General features: G+C 49.9%; 1 protein-coding gene across 1 annotated transcript in view; it reads right to left on the bottom strand.

Annotated features, from left to right (window-relative positions):
• The window catches only part of LOC131265364 (titin), a 150,083-nt gene that overhangs the window by 43,530 nt on the left and 88,082 nt on the right, over positions 1-18,471 (bottom strand). Inside the window, exons 27-29 of the mRNA XM_058267623.1 lie at positions 4,333-10,499; positions 3,929-4,253; positions 3,238-3,312 (exon numbers count right to left, since the gene is read on the bottom strand). Coding sequence (XP_058123606.1) covers positions 3,238-3,312; positions 3,929-4,253; positions 4,333-10,499 — 6,567 coding nt within the window. The remainder of the gene's footprint in view (positions 1-3,237; positions 3,313-3,928; positions 4,254-4,332; positions 10,500-18,471) is intronic.

Below are 18,471 nucleotides of genomic sequence, written 5' to 3'. Positions count from 1 at the left end.
CGGCAGGCGGTTTGGCGACACACGCACACACGGATTTGGTTGGGTTGAAGGGAGAGAAGGGTAGCGAGCACGTGCACGGGTTGGATATTTATGATTGCAAACCTTTGACGTCCAGTTCCTTCATCGTCCGCACGGTCGTCTCTGTTCGGTGTGGGAGCACATCGGGATCGGGCAGATTGGCCGTCGTTCATATAGGCATGCAGTTGGCAGTTGCGCGTAACGGGAAGGGGAAGAGAGGTTGCGGTAAGGCCAACGAGAGACCGCAGCGATAGAAATAGAAAAGCAGGTAAAAGAGCAGAGTTATTAGCAAACGTCGCGTCCGTTGCTGGAACCGAGATAGAAGACTTGGCTTATCGACATTTACCGGTTGTGCGTACTTCAGACGATGATATTAGGTGCGTTTCTTCGTGTTTCTAGAATTGAAGAGGAAGCAGTTTAAGCAACGATCGTTCGATCAGCAATTTCGGAGTTGAAAGGTTATGGGGCGGGGATAAAACGGGAGATCAGAGATCTCAGGAATCGTGGAATAGGTGTTAGTAGATGCATTTAGGAGAGGACGTTAGTTGGGAAAGCAATTCAGGAACTTATCGCACCTCGTAGGCCGTTTCCGTCTTCCACTCCTGCACGACGAAGTCATCCGGTGAGAAGTGCGCAATGATCTCCTCGATACTGGCATGGTTCACCTCGATCATGCGCATGAAGGCGCGGAAACCGGCCGTCGCCGCCAGCTGCGTCTCATCCATATCCGTCTCGGTCAGGATCTCCGTGACGATGTTGGCGTAGCCCTCGCGCTCCAGCAGCAATACCATGGCGGACTGTGACTCTGGCTTCTGCAAGGCCGGGAAATGGTTCGCCTGGTAGAAGCTGGTGATCTCACTGACCGTGACACCGTGCTTCACCATGAACGCGATCGTGGCGAGGTCGCGCAATGGCGCCTCACCCGGGCCGAACTCCTTCGCCTTCAGGTTGGTCAGGATCTCTTTCACTTCGATCGAGTTCTTAACGCTCTCCACGTCGGACACGTCCAGCTTCTGGTGGACAACCATGCGCTCGATCTCCTGCACCGTTTCGGTAGTCACGATCTCCTCGACGAGCGTTTCCACGTGCTCCTTGAACTTGACCGTGGCCCGATCCTTGGTTAGCTTCACGTCCTGCGTCAACTCGGACGTGGTGCTGGTGGTTAGCGTCGTCGAGGACTCCGAGCTGAACTTAATCTTCTCCTGCAGGGACGTTTCCAGCTCCTGCTTCACGATCTCTTCGATCAGCAGTGATTCTTTCTCCTTGCGCTTCTCCTCTCGCTTCTTCCGCTTTTCGGCCTTTTCGCGGCGCGTCTCTTCGCTCTCCTCGACCACCAGCTCGATCTTCTCGATCGCCTTGCCGTTCTTGAGTCCGGCCCGGCTGCTACGTTTGGTGCTACGCGCCGCCTCCAGCTCGGCCTTCTCGTCATCGTTCAACGTTGGCGAAGTGCTCTCGATCAGTTTCGCGATCGACTCGCACGTGCCCGCCTCGTTCATGGCTTTGCACTTGTAGAACCCAAAGTCGGCCACCTCCACCGGGTAGATTGTCAGCGTCGACATGTTTTCGCTCGTGCGTATCTTGGTGCGTTCGTTCTGGATGACAATCTTGCCATTACGGTACCACAGTATATCTACAAATGGAAATCAGTTAAGTACTCTGGCATTACGCTAGTGCCGCCATGTTTGATGCCGTCCGTGTTTCGCCATGTAGCGTGTGAAAGGATTGAGGGGAATAGTTTCGGTGTTTACGAGGAAGATGTGTTTGATGTTTGAACGTGGTGGTGGTGGTTGTGGAGCTCGTGAGCTGTTCCGATGATCTGTGACAGTGTTCCGGCACCATTGTTGCTCGGTTTCGTATTCTGTTGTAGATGTCCAGTTGAATGCTGTATCCATGTGAAATGTATATCGTTTCTTTTTGAGTTGAGTAACCTGTTCTGGCACCACGGTTTCGTGAGTGTTCTTGGTCGTCTTCTTGTACTGAATCTTGACTGTGAGCGGATGACTGCGGTCGAAAGTGGTCCTGTCTTGCGGAAGGACCTGTTTTCTGTTGCGGTGGCTCTGGTGACGGTGTTGTTGGTGACGGTGTTGTTGGTGACGGTGTTGTTGGTGACGGAATCAAACAGCGAAGAATCGGTTTCCTACCTGGCTTGGGATTGCCCGCGTAGTGACACTCGAAGTAACCCTTCTCGCCAAGCATGGCCCGCGAATCTTTAATCTCAACGGAGTACGATGGGATAGAGTAGGAGGCTGCAATGCGGCGTTGGGAGTGCGGTTTTTTCCAAGTTGCAAAAAAATTGAGGAATGTTTGATTATCGTTAAAAAGCGTACTACAGAGCGTAACGCATGCGCTACTTAAATCTTAGGTTCCGACGGATGGTTATGATGGCTACTACGATCGTGCTTGCAATAAGTGAACTTTTTGCAATACTCACCTATTTGTGTATGCCTTTATGAAGAGTGTACGTACATGGTGGAGTTCGGTGGGTGTGGGTAGAGCGTGTTGTAGTGATTGACATTAAAACAATATACATATACACACATACACACGGTAACAAGGACTAGTAATGAAATCATTCAACATTACACAGTAAAAGATATAAAACTATCTACTTTTTACAATCACATAACAAAACAAATTAGATAAGAAAAAAGTTGTGCAAACAGAGGTGCAATCACAGGATAGGCTCGAAGCGACATGCATCATCTTGTCGGCGGACTATCGCGACAGTATGCTTCGAGCTGCAGAAACTCGTCCAACTCTTCGGTGCTACTTTCTGTGTGAAAAGAATGTGCCAGCAATGCGTTAGTTCAGTCTTGATTATGCGTGAGCTTTGACAAACAATCAACAAATGAAATCACTCTACGAAAACGTCAAACGAAAAATAGTAAGGGCAAAGCTAATCTATAAGTGTCTAGAGATTTTCATGAAAGATTTGCCGCGAGCACTAAAACACGAAGAAAAACAATCCGCACGCAGTCTACATGAAGCATAGTTGAAGCATAAAGTAATAGTTTGATGGTGGCTTCAACATGTAGATTTCATTTTTGGAGTGTTGGTATCGAGTTGACGGTGAACGACGAGTGATGGTGAATTTGAAATTGCAAATGAATGATCGTGATCATAACGGAAGAATTTATGTGAAATGTGATTCCGCAGGAAAACAACCGACAAGAGGTGGTCTCGCTGTACGGTCTTACGACCGCGTATGGGATGTGTTACCTTGCAGTGCTTGCTTCATCTCCTCCATGTGCTGCACCCATTCCGGTTTGCGATACGCTTTGGTTCCAACGATTTCTGCGAAAACGGAAAACATTCGTATTAGACGTCTCATAACTAAACTGTCGCACATTCGCTCGGCAAATTGCTGAAAGTAACGAAGTATAACATTTGTTTGAGGTGTCGTACTCCGGTGAAGTATTTGTTTCATTTGATGTAGCTTTTTATCTGGGGTGAGTGCGTTTTGAGTGAGTTTTTTTCGCTTTTCGTTTAAGAAAAGATAGTAGACAGTAAAGATTGTTTGTAGTTTCGGTAGGCTTGAAGGGTGATAGTACTGGATGAGTGTTTTATTTGGTTATTTACAGGAAGGTTCTATCGGAGGGTAAAAAGGATAAGAGGAAGGAAAAGAGCAATAGTTTAATAGAATAGAAAGAGAAGAGAAAGAATTAAAGGCATACTGTGTTTTCAAAAGCTGCAAAGGAAAGAGAAAAAGAAAATTTCCCATAAACCAAAAGAGAGATTTTTAAGAGAAGAAAAAACCCCAGCTAGGAATATCTACATGGTTGAAAAAAGAAAACATTACTACAGTAGACAAAGAATAACGAATTAGTAAAGGCAAAGTTACAGCAGTTGCAATAGCAATTATTTGGATCAAAGAAGACGATCACATTGCGGCGTTGTTTCACAAGGGTACCTTCTACAACCAGCTCGGTCGTTGTCATGGCAACGCCGAGGGCATTATGCGCCTCGAACGTAATCTCGCCCGAGTCGTCCGGATAGATGTCGTTGATGATCAGGATCGAGGTGCCGTCGGCGAAGTTCTCGATCTGGAACTCCTCCGAAGGTATGATCTCTTCACCGGCCTTCAGCCAACGAATCTGGGGCTTCGGGTGCGCGTGGACCTTCACCTCCAGCTTGGTTAGCTCGCGTTCCTGCGAGTGGATGATCGTTGGCAGCTGCTTCACGATCTGCGGTGCATATTCGATCGGTTCCGCGTACTCTTCCAGTGTTGAAATAGACTGTAACGATGATAACCAACGCATTCAGGCTGAGTTGCAGAAAACAGCGTGTAGAATGCTTTGCATTCGAGAGCCTTACCTTATCTGTCAACAAATCTTCCTCTGAGCTGCGGAACTGCTCCGAATCGGGCACGTACTCGAACGGCTCGACGCTGATCGTCGCCCGGCAGATGGCCTCGCCGATGCGATTTTCCGCCACGCACGTATACTCACCCTTGTCCTCGGGGAACACCTCGCTGATGGTGAGCACGCAGCGACCGGTGGAGTCCTGGTGCACCTGCTTGTCCTTCGTTTCCTGGATCAGCTGCGCGTTGTGGTACCAGTGGACTTTGGGCAGCGGCATCGCCACGACGCGACACTCGAGCGTCAGGCGCTCGCCATCCATAACACGCGTCGGTTTGATTGTCTCCAAAAACCGCGGTGATATGTATTCGGTAACCTCCTCGGTTTCGATGGTGTCCAGCGTCTGGACGGTCGCAGTGGACGTTACAGAACCCGCCACATTCTCCGCACGGCACGTGTACGCGCCCGTGTCCTGGCGCTTGAACGACTCGATGATCAGAATCGATCGGTTGTCGGTCGTGACGATGCGCTGCTCGTTGGAGGAGCGGATCGCCGTGCCCTCCTTGAACCACTGGAACGTCGACGTCGGGTAGCTATCGACCGACGCCTCCAGGATGCAGACTTCCGCCTCGGCAATCAGCTTGGGCACCAGCGGTTCCACGAAGCGTGGCGCCTTAGCCTCGTCTGTATCGGTAGCGTCCGAGATGGCAACGGAGGCGGACGACTTGGCCTGTCCTGCCTCGTTGGTGACGGTGATCTCGTACTTGCCTCCACGCTGGCGGGTGACGCGACGAATCTCCAACCGACTATAGTACTCCTCGGTGACGATCGTGATCTCTTCCTCCTCGACAATTTCCTTATTGTTGCGCAACCACTTAACGGTCGGTCGGGGAGCACCCGTGTATCGACACTCGAACACCAGCGTGCTTCCCGTACGGACCACCTGCGCTTCCAGAGGCTGTACAATCTGTGGCGCCACTGCGGACGGTTTCACGCGTTCCAGCACCACGGACTGGATGAATACATTCGCTTTACCGACCGCCTTGCCGAACTTGTTCTCCGCCAGCACTGTGTAGACAACGGGAACGTTCTGTTGCGGACGCTTCACCGTCAAGCGCACGTGTCCCGTACGCTGTTCGTAGTAGGTTTCGATCTCCTCTTCCTCCTCCTCGATGATCTCTACCTCGTCACGCATCCAGCGGACCTTGGGTGTGGGAATGCCGGCCACCTGGCAGGTGATCGTAGCCACCGTTTTCGCCTCATTCAGTTCGATCTTCAGCGGAACTACAAACCGTGGAGCCTCACCGGTCTCTTCCTTCTCCTGGACGACGATGTTGGCCCTGCTGATGGCTACTCCCGCCACATTCTTCGCCTCGCACGTGTAGATGCCCACGTGGTACGGTTGGACGGTGGCAATCTCCAGCGTAGCCACGTCCTCCACCACGTTCATCACATACTCAGGGTTTGCGAACAGGACCGTATCGTTGAAGAGCCAGCGCACTTCAGGGAACGGTACGCCCTCGATACGACAACGCAGCTGCACCGGCTTCTGAGGCTCACAGATCTGTGGCTGTAGCTTCTCGACAATGTTCGGCGGTTTCACGTTCGGCTTCACGATCGTGAGGGAACGTTCTTGGATCTTTGTCTCGGCGATGCGCTGTTGCGTCGTTTCGCGCAGCTTACGCTCCTCGCGGACGTCCTCCTCGGCCACCTTGTCCGTGACCTCTTGGACGCGCTTCTGCGTGATTATCTCCAGCTCCGGGAGTGGTTGGCTGTCGTCGTGGATGAACACTCGCCTTTGCTTTTCCTTCTTGACGATGTTAGACTGCACGCGCACTTCCATTTCCTTGTGGAACTCGGCCGTCTGGAGTTCTTCCTCCTCCACCGGAGCAGGAACGACGGATTCCGGTTTGCTCTCCGGAACTGGACGTGCCAGAGTAATACTGGAGCGTGAAATCTCCTGAACCAGCTGTTGTTGCTCTTCCTCGTTTTCCTCTTCGTCTTCCTCCTCCGGTTCCATCGCAAAAGTGCTGAGTTCTTCCTTGAATACGACATGCTTCTTATTACGTGACTTCCGTTTCTTCGCCACCTCTCGGGGCGCTTGCTCCGGAATCAGATCCAACACTTCCTCCGGCACAATGTCGACGATCGTTTCGGCCACTTGGGCCGGCTCTTCGGGTTCTTCGAACGTGACCGACTCCTCAACCTCCTCGTACTCTGGCACAGGGAAAGCTGGTTTCAGTACCAGCTTTTTCACGCGCTTCGTTTTCTTCGTCACAACCTGTTCCACGGTGACGTCTCGGACGGGTTGAAGAGTATGTGGCGCTGGGATGATCTCTTCGATTGCTTCCTGTGCCGGGACCGGCTTAAGGATGATCTCCTCCGTTACCGTTTCCAGTGGGGCGGTAGCCTTCGGAATTGGCTTCAGCGTGACTTCCTCCTTCGGTGGCTCTTCTTTCGGAAGTTCCTTCTTTCCTCGGCGCCACGGTGTAGCCTTCGGTTCCTCCGGTTCCTCCGGTTTTGGAGTCGGACGGATTAGAACTGGTTCTTCCGCTGGCTTTGGCACTTCCTCTACCGTTGGCTTGGGAATCGGTTTTAATGTAACTTCTTCCTTCGGAACTTCATCCAGGGGTCTTCGTTTTCCCGTGAGCCACTCCTTCGGTTTCTCTTCCTCGACCGGGGATTTTTCCTTCTTTCCGCGACGCCACGGTGTTGGTTCTGGTTTTTCCGGCGCAGGCAATGGCTCTTGTGGTTTTGGTTTGATTGTCACCTGTTTCTCCGGCTCGGGTTCTACTTCCTTGACGGGTTTAGGAATCGGTTTCAACACAACTTCTTCCTTCGGCTCTTCCGGCAATGGGCGTCTCTTTCCGGTCGGCCACTTCTTTTCCTCGGGCTCAACTTCGGCTGGTTTGGGTTTGGGTGTCCTGCGCCATGGAGGTTGCTCCGGAGTAACTTCCGGTTCTTTAGTAACTTCAACGGGGACAGGTTCCACTTTCTCCAGCTCGACCGGTTCTGGTTCCGGGATGTCCGGATATACTGGCTTCTCTAGAGCCTCCGGTTCGTCCTTACGCTTCGGTTTCTTCACCTTCTTTGGAGCTACTTCCTTTATCGTTGCCATTTCGACTGAAGCCTCTGGAAGTTCCTCGACTTCCGGTACTTGAGGCACCGGTTTCAGCGATACCTCTTCAAGAGACTCTTGCGGAAGTTCCTTGGCCCTCTTGGGAGTAGGTTTCAGTGTGACCGTTTCCATGACCTGAGGCTCTTCCTTGGGAGTTTCGCGTTTGGGAACTCCCTTACGACCACGACGCCACGGTGGCAGATGAGATTCATCATCTTCCGGTTCCTTCTGCTCCTGAGCAGGTTCGACAACTTCCTTTTCTGGCTCTGGTACGTATTTGACAGGTTCAATTTGTGGAAGCTCAATCGGTTCCGCTGGTTCTGGCAATGGTTTCTTCGGTTTGATTGCCACCTGTTTCTCCGGCTCGGGTTCCACTTCCTTGACGGGCTTAGGAATCGGTTTCAACACAACTTCTTCCTTCGGCTCTTCCGGCAATGGGCGTCTCTTTCCGGTCGGCCACTTCTTTTCCTCGGGCTCAACTTCGGCTGGTTTGGGTTTGGGTGTCCTGCGCCATGGAGGTTGCTCCGGAGTAACTTCCGGTTCTTTAGTAACTTCAACCGGGATAGGTTCCACTTTCTCCAGCTCGACCGGTTCTGGTTCCGGGATGTCCGGATATACTGGCTTCTCGAGAGCCTCCGGTTCGTCCTTTCGCTTCGGTTTCTTCACCTTCTTTGGGGCTACTTCCTTTATCGTTGCCATTTCGATTGGGGCTTCGGGGAGTTCCACAACGTCCGGCTTATGAGGTACCGGTTTCAGCGAAACTTCTTCAATGGATTCTTGCGGAAGTTCCTTGGCCCTCTTGGGTGTGGGTTTAAGCGTAACCGTTTCCATGACCTGAGGCTCTTCCTTGGGGATTTCGCGTTTGGGCACTCCCTTACGACCGCGACGCCACGGTGGCAGATGAGATTCATCGTCTTCCGGTTCCTTTGGTTCAGGAGCTTCTTGGATAGGTTCTTGCACGACTTCAGGAACAGACTCAACGGGTTCCGGCTCCGGAACTTCAATATCATCACGCGGTTCTTCCTCTTCAGGCTTTGGAGTCACTTTTGGAATTATCTTCTTTTTCTTCTTCTTTACCTCTTGTGTCGGTTCTACCGGTTCAATCGTAACAGTCGCCTGCTGCTCTTGTTCTAGTTCGACTTCTTTTACAGGCTTCGGAACGGGCTTCAGTGCAACCTCCTCCAGTGACTCCTTAGGAATCTCTTTCCTCTCACGTCGAGTTGGTTTTAGCTCAATCTTTTCCACTCTTTCCACTTCGGCCGGCTTAGGGAGTTCTTTCTTTTGTACCGGTTTCTTGCCACGGCGCCATGGAGGAAGGCTATCATCTTCCACCGGTTCGGTTGGTTTCTCCAAAACTAATGGGACCACTTCTGGTTCTTGCCGACTATCGGCATTTTCCGGTATCGGTTTCGGTTGGAGATGCAGTTCCTCGACAGGTTTGGGCTCAACTTCTTTGGTTGGCTTCGGTATCGGCTTAAGTAGAACCTCCTCTTTTGGTTCCTCTGGTAACGGACGTCGCTTGCCCGTGGGCCACTGCTTTTCCTCTAGAACTTCTTCTTCCGGCCGTGGTTTCTGCTGACGACGCCAGCTAGCTGTCTCGGGTTCTTGTGCAGGTTTTTGTGGTTTCTCTTCAATAATTTTCTCTGGCAACTCAAGCTTCTCGGCCACCGGTACTTCGGTGGGAGTGAATTCTGTTTTTTCGTACACTTCCAGTTCCGGTTGTGCTGGCTTTGGTTTCTTCTTTTTCACCAACTTAACCGTAGCTTCCTCGGCTTCTTCGGAAACTGCAGGAGTCACCTCTTCCGTGGTGGGCTTTTTCGGGACCGGTTTGAGAGAAACTTCCTCGACCGTCTCTTTGGGTAGCTCCTTTTTAAGCCTCGGGGTAGGCTTCAGCAGCACCTGCTCGACCTTTTCCGGCTCGGCCGGTTTGGGGAGGTCTCGCTTCGGTCCCGGCTTGCGACCACGCATCCATGGTGGAAGCTGAGGCTCCTGCGGTTGCTCTTCCGTTGCGGCAGCAGCCGGCTCTTCCGGTGCCTGTTCGATGGTAGTTGGTTGCTTTTCCTTCGGTCCTCTTCGCCACGCCACTGGCTGTTCGATGGGTTTCGTTTCCTTCTGTTGCTCTGTATGCTCTTCCAAACGATCGACGCTTAGGGTGGTGGTATCTTCCACCTGGCTGAAGGGTTCTGGCTTCGGCTCGGGTCGTTTTCCCCTTCGCCAAGCCACTCCAGCCTCTTGGTTCAGTACAAGTTTATTCTCCTCTTGCTCTTCTGTAGTTTCGTCTCTATCTACCCTGAGGCGGGTGCTTTCGTCTGTTTCAACGAATTGCTCTTTGCTGAGTGCGTGTTCCTTCTTCGGGCCTCCTCGACGCCACGGAACACCCTCAGCCTTCTCTTCTATGTCCTTACGTATCAGCTCGTCCACCTGCTGCGTTATCGCCAGTATGGACGTATCCTCATCATGGCGCAGCTTCTGGAGGCCCGAGTCCACCCGATCCTCCGATCGCTGCTCGCTGATGATCGCTTCGACCATCTCCTCCATGTGCTGCTCGGTAATTTCCTGTTGCTCGCGTTTCACCGCCTTCAGCTCGACCTTCGCCAGCTCTTCGCGCTTAACCTGCGCCTTCTGAATCTGGGTCGGTTTCAGCTGCACCGTTTCCAGCTTCTCCCTTTCGACCGTTTTGCGTTCCTTGGCCGTTTTCTTCAGCTTGATCACCTCGGCCGTCCACGGTTTCACCTCTTCCCGCTTGTCGATCGACAGCGAGCGATCCCGGGACGTTCGGCGATCCTGCGAGGCGCGTCTCCATGGTGCCACGGTTGGCGTTGGCCCCCGGGACAGACTTCGCGACCGTCGCCAGGGTAGACTTTCGTCGCCCTGCGGTACGAATTCGGTGTCCACTTCGCTGGCACTCGTGCTGCTGTCATATGCACGATCGGTCAGCTGTTGCTGATGGGCGGTAGTGGTTGTTGTTCCCACGGAGCCGAACTGTTTCTGTGCCTGGTGTACATCTTGCTGGTAAACTTGGAGACCCTCGGCGCCGAGCACCTGCTGCAGATGCTTGCGACGTTCTACGTCGGGGAGAAATTAAAAATGTTCAATATTTAAAAATCATCTGTAAACCAGATTGATTCGATCTGATCTGTGAGAAGTATACACCTGTCCGTTTTGGTAAGCATCCGAGGTGGACGAACAAGGTTAGGAAATATGGCGGAATTCGAGTGAATGATCCGTTGGGATGCTTGCCTGCTAAAGCTAGTATTTGAGGTTAATCGGTGAAATCATAATTTATGAAGCCAACTTCTTCACACCCAAGCAGGTTCGGAGGAATGCTAAGCGTAAACACATGTTTGGAAAATATGGCCAGGGGGAGAGTTATACCCCTGCCCAGTGCACACCATTTCGGTTTGGAGAACGCGGCGGAGGAAAAGGTGCGATGGATGCTGACACTTTCGGGGAGCGGGCATCCTACCATCGGCACTTTGAGGCGGGAAAAATGACTGTGTGCAAAGGTAAGCTAGGTGGTTATTTTTAGCGCTCCCCCCAGGAATGTCTGGATCCGCCAGCGTTGGGCAAGAGCTGGCAGCAAAGGTGTGCAATTGTGCGATATTGAGCGCACGTCAACGGTGGATATAATTTAATTGTCCTTTTGCGCTCAACAATTCGATGACTCGCGCAGGGAAAGGCGGTGGTTAAGGTGGGCAGTTACTCTTGACATTTTAAATAGCAGCACAGTCATTGAGTGTTTCGGTGCTAATTACATGGAGGTGGACACGGTTCCCTTGGGTGGTCGAATTGTTCATTACGCTTGTGCTGTTATTGTAATGGCTGTCTCATGCTGACGTTCAGTTTAGAAACTCTTTAACGCAAATTAATCAAAATGTTTCCACCGACAGGTAGTTGACCGGCATGCAAGACTAGAACGCTGTTATTAGTCACCATGAAATTGTGGACTCATCTTTAAGGAGGAGACTGATGACATTGACTGTTGCACACTATTTCTTTTCGTTTTTTTCGAGCGACTGCCAAAACAACAGCTGTATGAATCATTTCCGTCCTATGATCTAGAAAAACATCCTCGTATCCTTAAGGTCATCATCGCTCGGGACAAAATAGCCGTGACAAACGCTTTTCCGAGTCCGTGAGCCATAGGCAACATAAATAGTTGTACCGGACGCGGACCTTGACGAAATGTAACGACATTGAACCGAAGCGTAATGGTGCTTTTGTATCTAATTTAATTTGAAATTGGAAACGGTCGATGATTCGACTATTCTATGTTTAGTTTTTTGATGTGTAAGAACATCTCTTTTTGGAACGCAGGTCATTTTTCATGGTTTCCTTTGTTTATGGTTATTATTTTTTAAATATTTTCCCCAGTATGTATGAAACGGGATACAATGAATGAACCGGCGTGTCTCAATGAATTTGGGTTCGTCACAACCGATAGTACGTTTCACGTTCGGACATTCGTCGGCTGTCGGCAGATCGCTGGCCTGACACTGGGTCGCATAAATTATTTTTGCCCCGCGTACGACTCCGAGAACATCCCTTCCCCGGGCCACCCTCGGAACAAAGTCGCGCATTTTTCCCCCGTCAATTAGGTCTAATCTTGTAAATTTTGTAAGACATTTATCACTTTCCCGCTTCCCGTGCGTGTGTGTTGTTTCGCTAACATGTCGCTCGTTCAGAGTCCGTCGAACTTCCGGGGATGATGGTATGAGAAAGAGCAGTTAAAATAAAGGGAAAAGAAAACACAAAGTACGAAGCAAAAGAGCCATCTCATATTGCATCAAAAATAAGTCGGTGGGATTAGTTTTCTTCCCGCCGGCGTACGTCGGGAAATCGGGACAAAAGGAAACGGTCGGTCGGAAAGATGAGGAACACAAGACAATCCCTCCTTTTATCACCCATGCCTTTTGCGTAATGACTTTGAGTGACAACAAATGGGTTGGCTGGGGTTTTTCCCACCCCACAGCCCGCCTTGGCAACGGAACCGCGTTGAGAAAGGAGTGCACTTTGTCGACAGGTTCGGCGGAAAATGGGGTCATAAATTGCGCTAAAGGATAAAAGGTGGAAAGTTGGGGTACACGACTGGGACCACATCAAGTCGCAAATGACAGCGAAGTGGAAGCGACAGGCGACCGGACGGTTCCTTCGACCGGGCTGCCCCGGGGATCCTCATAACCGGTTCAACTGCGGGGCGGGGGAGGTGCGGAACGCCGGGCAACAACCCGAGAACCGTTTCGAAAAGTGGCCGGGCAAAGGAGGGAGATTAATTTTAGAAACGTACACCGAAGCTGCTGCGTGTGCCACACAAAGCGACACACACGCGGGATTCATTTATTATTTTCGGCCGGGAATCCGAAAATATCTCTCCCGGAGAGCCACGGTGACGGTGGGGGCCGTTTCACCCCCCGCCCCAGTGGTCGTTGGGGCTCGTTGTGAAAATTTCTCACCCCTCTAGCAAACTCGCCTCGTCGGTTGCCGGCAGTCAGCGGACTTTCGATTTCGGAGGAAAAGTTGCGCAGACCGATCTTTCGGGGGGCGCTTGCGCAGAGCGGGACGACATCAGGGATCGGTCGCGGGCCGGTCTCTTTTCGACGACCGTCGACATTCTCAGTCGACGAGTTGTGGTGCAGCCGATTGGAAGCAGAACGCGCGCGACCCTCCCGGGGCCAGTTCCGTCGGAACGGGCGCGAAAAGCGGAAACGGCAGGAAGAAGATTCCAAGCTTCTAAACATCGTGTGACGTGTCACTAACATGGCGGGTTTTCGATTCGGTTTCCTGCCGATGGAATTTCCCTGTCGTGCGTGTGTGTGTGTATATGTGTTTATCATTTTCTATATGTCAACGTGTTGGTGTGTTGTTTGATGGGTGGACGCGAGAATCAAATGTTTGTCAACACGCAGTGACGGGTGATAGCAGGAAGTGAAAGTCGGATTTAGATGGACGATTCCTTCCACCATTGCGTTAGGCCTCACCAGTGTTCCAAGGGACGACAACCAAGCTCCAGGGTTAGTGCAACAGATAACATTTATCTCGTGGACAATGTGGCGGGGACAGGCGGGGGAGGACGAGCATGTTCGGGAAATGTGAATAACAGAAAAAAAAAACAAAACAGCGCATGAAGTGATGTGAAGCATGTTCTCGCGTTGGTCATTGTTGGTCGTAAATGTTTCAATGTATTATTTCAGTATCGGTTTTCAGTACGCTTAGCTTACAAATGTATAAAAACATATCTATATAATTAGTTCGCAAGGATCAATAGCGATACAAAACGACAAAAAAAAAAAACATACACTAGCAAAGCTGAACGCGGTTTCTGTTAATTGGTACCTTAAGTGGAATAACTCGTTAATAAATAATTCTTAAACACGCTAAAACTAACTCGGCAAAGCACGGCAACAAATATTGGGGGAAAGCGCGTGGATAAATTCGACATCATCGTATCGGTATGATTCAATTTGATTTACACGCACTCAATTTAACTGAAATCAAATTCGACTAACTCTTGCATTGAATAACTTAAGCGAATCTCATCGTCTTTAAACTAACTTAAGTGCCGATCAAACGCGGATCACTGGCGGAGGGCTCGATCAATTATTATGATTGACCTTCTCGGGAGGGGGTTTTAAATACTGGGCTGTAGGTGAGTCGGGACGACAGGACATTCGAGACACATCACAACAGTTCCCAACACCTACGTCACGGAAAGCACACAACAACAACACAAAGCAAACGGGAAAAAAAACCGGAGGAAAGGAAGCAGCAGCGGCAGCAGTGGTGGTGGTGGTGGTGGTGCAGCGGGACAAAGAACTTGTTATCGCAATGCAACCAACGTTGTTGCGCAACGATAAAATGCAAGCAAAACCGGGCAGCAGATGCAGCGAAGATAAGATAAGATAAGTATTCAACTACGTCGTCTTTGTTTTGATACGGTCGCTGCGGCGTTAATTTATAACCTCTTACCCTATCTCCTACGCGTACTTTATCGCGTACTTTAGATATTTTTGTTCGGTTCGAAATGTTTCCGAAGGCGCCTTTTTGACTTTCGGCAACCCCCAAGCGGGGTTATTTGCCCCCCCGATGTCGCGATAACAAATGTACGGAATAAAATACGGAAGAGCAGCGAGAAGAAAGCGCCTTTCGACAGGGATTTTTTGAACAGGCTTGTTGCTGCAATAATCCGCTTCAATCGGACGGTTGGTGCACGGGACGTTGGACTTGTTATTTTTAGCGAAATTCGAAAGATTGGTAGATTGTTCCCTGCGTCAATTTGTTGGGGCCACCGTTTTGGCCACCAATAATTGCTGGTTTTTTTCTTGTCTGAAGAGGTTACATTTGAACGCCGCAGAGTTTGGTACAATTTGGTGTGTGTGTGTTTTCTTAGTTGCTAAATAATTGTTTTTTTCCCGCCTAAGGAACGCAATCACTGACGCTCGATTTTGGTTTCTTTTCGAACAGGACACAGGCAGTGGCAGTTTGGCGCAAACGGAACGCAAGTCGGCCCTCTTGGGTGCATCGTAAACAACTCGGTTGCGCTCTTCCTACGGAACGGAAACTGTATGTGAACTCAAGCGGGTTTCGTGCGTGACCTTCTCCCCGAGGGTAAACATCAACCGCGTTTGGAACCCGAGGCTCAGAACATCAAACAACGAACGACGACGATCGTGTGCCAAAGGGAACCGGTGACTTCACACCACGCCACAGGTGGGACGCACGTTTGCCAGCAACAATGCCAACAGTGCGGCATAACGTCATCATCCACAAACGTGTGCCGAGCCGCGCGTGGGTCGTGTCGTTGTTTTTCCACGCTTTCCCGTGATTCATCGGTTGCCCATTTTGGCTTCCTAGGGAGGGTTTCCTTGCGTTGAATCATGCGGGGATTAGGGTTGGACGTGGAATGTTCTAGAAATTTCGAGCTCTTACAAACTCCTACCCTTTTCCCACCGTGGTGTGCAGATGCACCTTGCAAGTTCCAGACGGGTTGAAATTCGATTCAAAAACCCATGCAACTTTCTCCCTCCGGCAGAAGAACTTACTAACACCGATCGGGGAGAGTTAAGGTTCCGCGTCGCAAACGGATTTTCCTACGATGCCACTCCGATTTACATGCACGTTCTGGTTTTTCTCTCTGACGCCGTGTGTCTCTAACGTCGGTCTAACGATATCTATTTTAGTAATGAAATCTTTATTGCTAATTATTTCGCTCGAAGCACTAGATGATGCCGCACACATTTCGGTTGAAGCATTTCGGTTACATAATTATTTCCGCTAAACCTTCTCCTTCCTTCCTTTTAACCTGACCGAGGGGGTTCGTTTTTGGATCTTCTATGTTTTCTTCTACGACTGTCATCTGAATATGTTCAAGTACTTTTTAGTTCCTTTCTCCTATTACCCGTTACATTGTGATAAATGTTTGATTCGAATTTTTACAAGTACTCTCATCCTGTTTCTGTCAGGCGATCGTTCCAAGTCGAAGGTAAGTTGAAAATGTGAATTGCTCGAATTAAAATGGATGCTTCAAATAAAGAAAACGTTTGATCTGATCCGCCCGAAAACACGGTTCTGTCTTTTTTCAATCATCACCTATCCGAAACGATCCGGAGGAACACAGGGTGAAAAGCACACACACGCACACGTGGCGGCCATATTTTGCCCCGTAGTTAAGCAAACAGGGGGCAAATTTTAAATTTCCGCTCGAAAGGGAACGCTACCGTTGAAGGTCAGCGTGATTCATCTCCGGTGTGGTGTTTCTTTTCCAGGTTAATCGAAACTCGAGGCAAGTAAAGCGAAAGGGGCAAGTGGACGCGGCACACGCGTCTATTAGCGTCTTCCCGTGAAGATAAATCGTTGGCTCAAGCCGGTAGCGCTGGTGGGTTTTTCTTTCGCGAAACCGCCTTTTTTTCCGTGTGCAAAACGGACAAACGCCACGCTACCGTACACTTTATCGTGCGGCCGTAGCGTGTAAGTGATCCGCGGAAGGTGTGAGTGAGAGAGGGAGAGAGGTAGCGAGAAGAGAGTGAGCTAGAGAGGGACAACCAACAATCAACATGGCGCGAGCGAGCGTTACCTAAAATTAGAAGCTAACCTCGCCGTGTGAAAAACCTCGACACCCCGACTTTTCATGTGGGTAGGCGCAGTTTTCCCCTCCACCGAATGGTCCATTAGACCCATGTCGCTTCCGTGGAAAACCACCGTACGTGCATACACGGACACGGGTTGGAGTGGTGGGCTGACGATCATCAAAACATACCTTCATAAAGAAGATTCAGTTCACACGGCTACCTTTTCGCAAAAATACCTCGAAAGCCATCATATGTTGGCGTCATCAGGTTGCCCTCTCCACTGACTCACGGTTGGAAAATTCCAAACGCATGTTCACCTTTCGGTGTGCATCACGGTTTGCGCACGGCACGCGTGGAAAATGCGGCCTCAGATCCGATCCGTTGATCGGTTTGAAAAAAAAAAACCGCTAACCGTCAGCGTCATGTCGTTTCGACTCAAACATGACCTCGCGCTTGCTTCGGAAGGTGCATAGGGCGCTCGAAAAACATTGCCAACATTTTTCAACGAACGTGTTCGGTTTTTCGGTTTTTGCACAAACTCTTACGAATTTTGAAAATGCACTTCTCGTCGACTAGACGAGCCGCCTCGGAGCCAACAGCCGAACTTGAAGATAGAAAAGAAAGGACAATGATGGACGCGTGCAATTAATTTTCCCACCGATTGGACGATGCCTTACGCGAGACGGCGAGTTCTACATTTGAGAGTTTGCTGACAAGATGGATTTGGTACGAATTTTGGTTTTGCCGTATTTTTTAGTTTGTTTTTTCCTATCCCCGTTTCGGTGAAGCACGAACGAATGAAGATTGACGAGGCGACGACATGTGAATTTATATTTCACCGCGCACGAGAGGGAAAGGTGTGTGTGTGTGTGTTTGTATGTGTGTGAGTGAGCGTTGGGAGAGTGTTGTGTGTGTTTTTTCTTCAAATTTTCCGTTTTCTTCATTTTCAAATTTCGAAACTCAATTCCTGGTATTTCGTTCGTTTTGTTTTTGCACGCCAATCTCACAACGGATGGTGTACGGGATGGATTCGTACACTGGCAACGGGGGGGCCTCCTCTCCCCAACTGGGAGAAAGGAGGCCACGGGTAGGAGCACGTTGGAAAAGGCGTCTTCGAGGGAGTTATGGGGGGTGGGGAGGATGGTTGTTTGGGGGCGGTATATCTGGATCTGGGGTTGGAATTTTGGAGCTAACCTTAAACGGATTGTGATCGATCTTCTCTTCGGGCGGTCACAAATTGATTCCTTTTACCGTGGAAAACCGTACCTAATACGCATGTCATTCGATCTATTTTTCATTGCTAAAAATAGCGAAGACACCGAAAACAAGGGAAACTGTGTTTTCCCTTCTCGATCTCGTATTGTCTGCTTCCTCGTTTGCCACCTTCGGATGCCGGGGTCGCAAACGTTGGTTCGTTCAATGTTTGTGTTGGTGTGTTGTGTAGATTTGTATGTGTGATAGTATGGAAAATTGTATCTAACTGTTTGTTTGTGCGTCTTCTCTTATTCGTTCGTGCGACCGATTCACGTTTTCCTGGAGCGAAATCCGTCCTCCTCCCTTTCCTCTTAAGTACACGATCCTTTGGTCGGAAGTTGCGGTTGTGTTTGTTCAAAGAACTTGCGTTTGTTTGTTTTTATTTTGTGTTAACAAGAGTCAAAAAAAGCTAAAGCTAAATTATCCTTATCGGTTTTTTTTGGGTGTTGTAATGCAAAGGAGATATAGGGTTGACTAAACCTCAGCAAAGCTAGATCAGAGTTAAACGTAGTGCTACGTAATAAACGTGTAAAATATTGCCTTTGTCCCAGCTTTTTACTTTGAATGTATCTGTTGAGTGTTTTTCCTTTTTTTTAACCTTCCATCCGATCTTCTATACTCCTTTTTCACAAACATGTTCGAGCCTTTACCACTGCCTGCTTCCTTTTAAAATAATCTTTCAATCTTCTTCATGTGTCACATTCTTTTGATCAATTTC

The sequence above is a fragment of the Anopheles coustani genome, chromosome 2 (assembly GCF_943734705.1).
Source record: "Anopheles coustani chromosome 2, idAnoCousDA_361_x.2, whole genome shotgun sequence".
In the NCBI taxonomy this organism is placed as follows: Eukaryota; Metazoa; Arthropoda; class Insecta; order Diptera; family Culicidae; genus Anopheles; species Anopheles coustani.
This window is presented reverse-complemented; position numbering and strand designations above follow the sequence as displayed.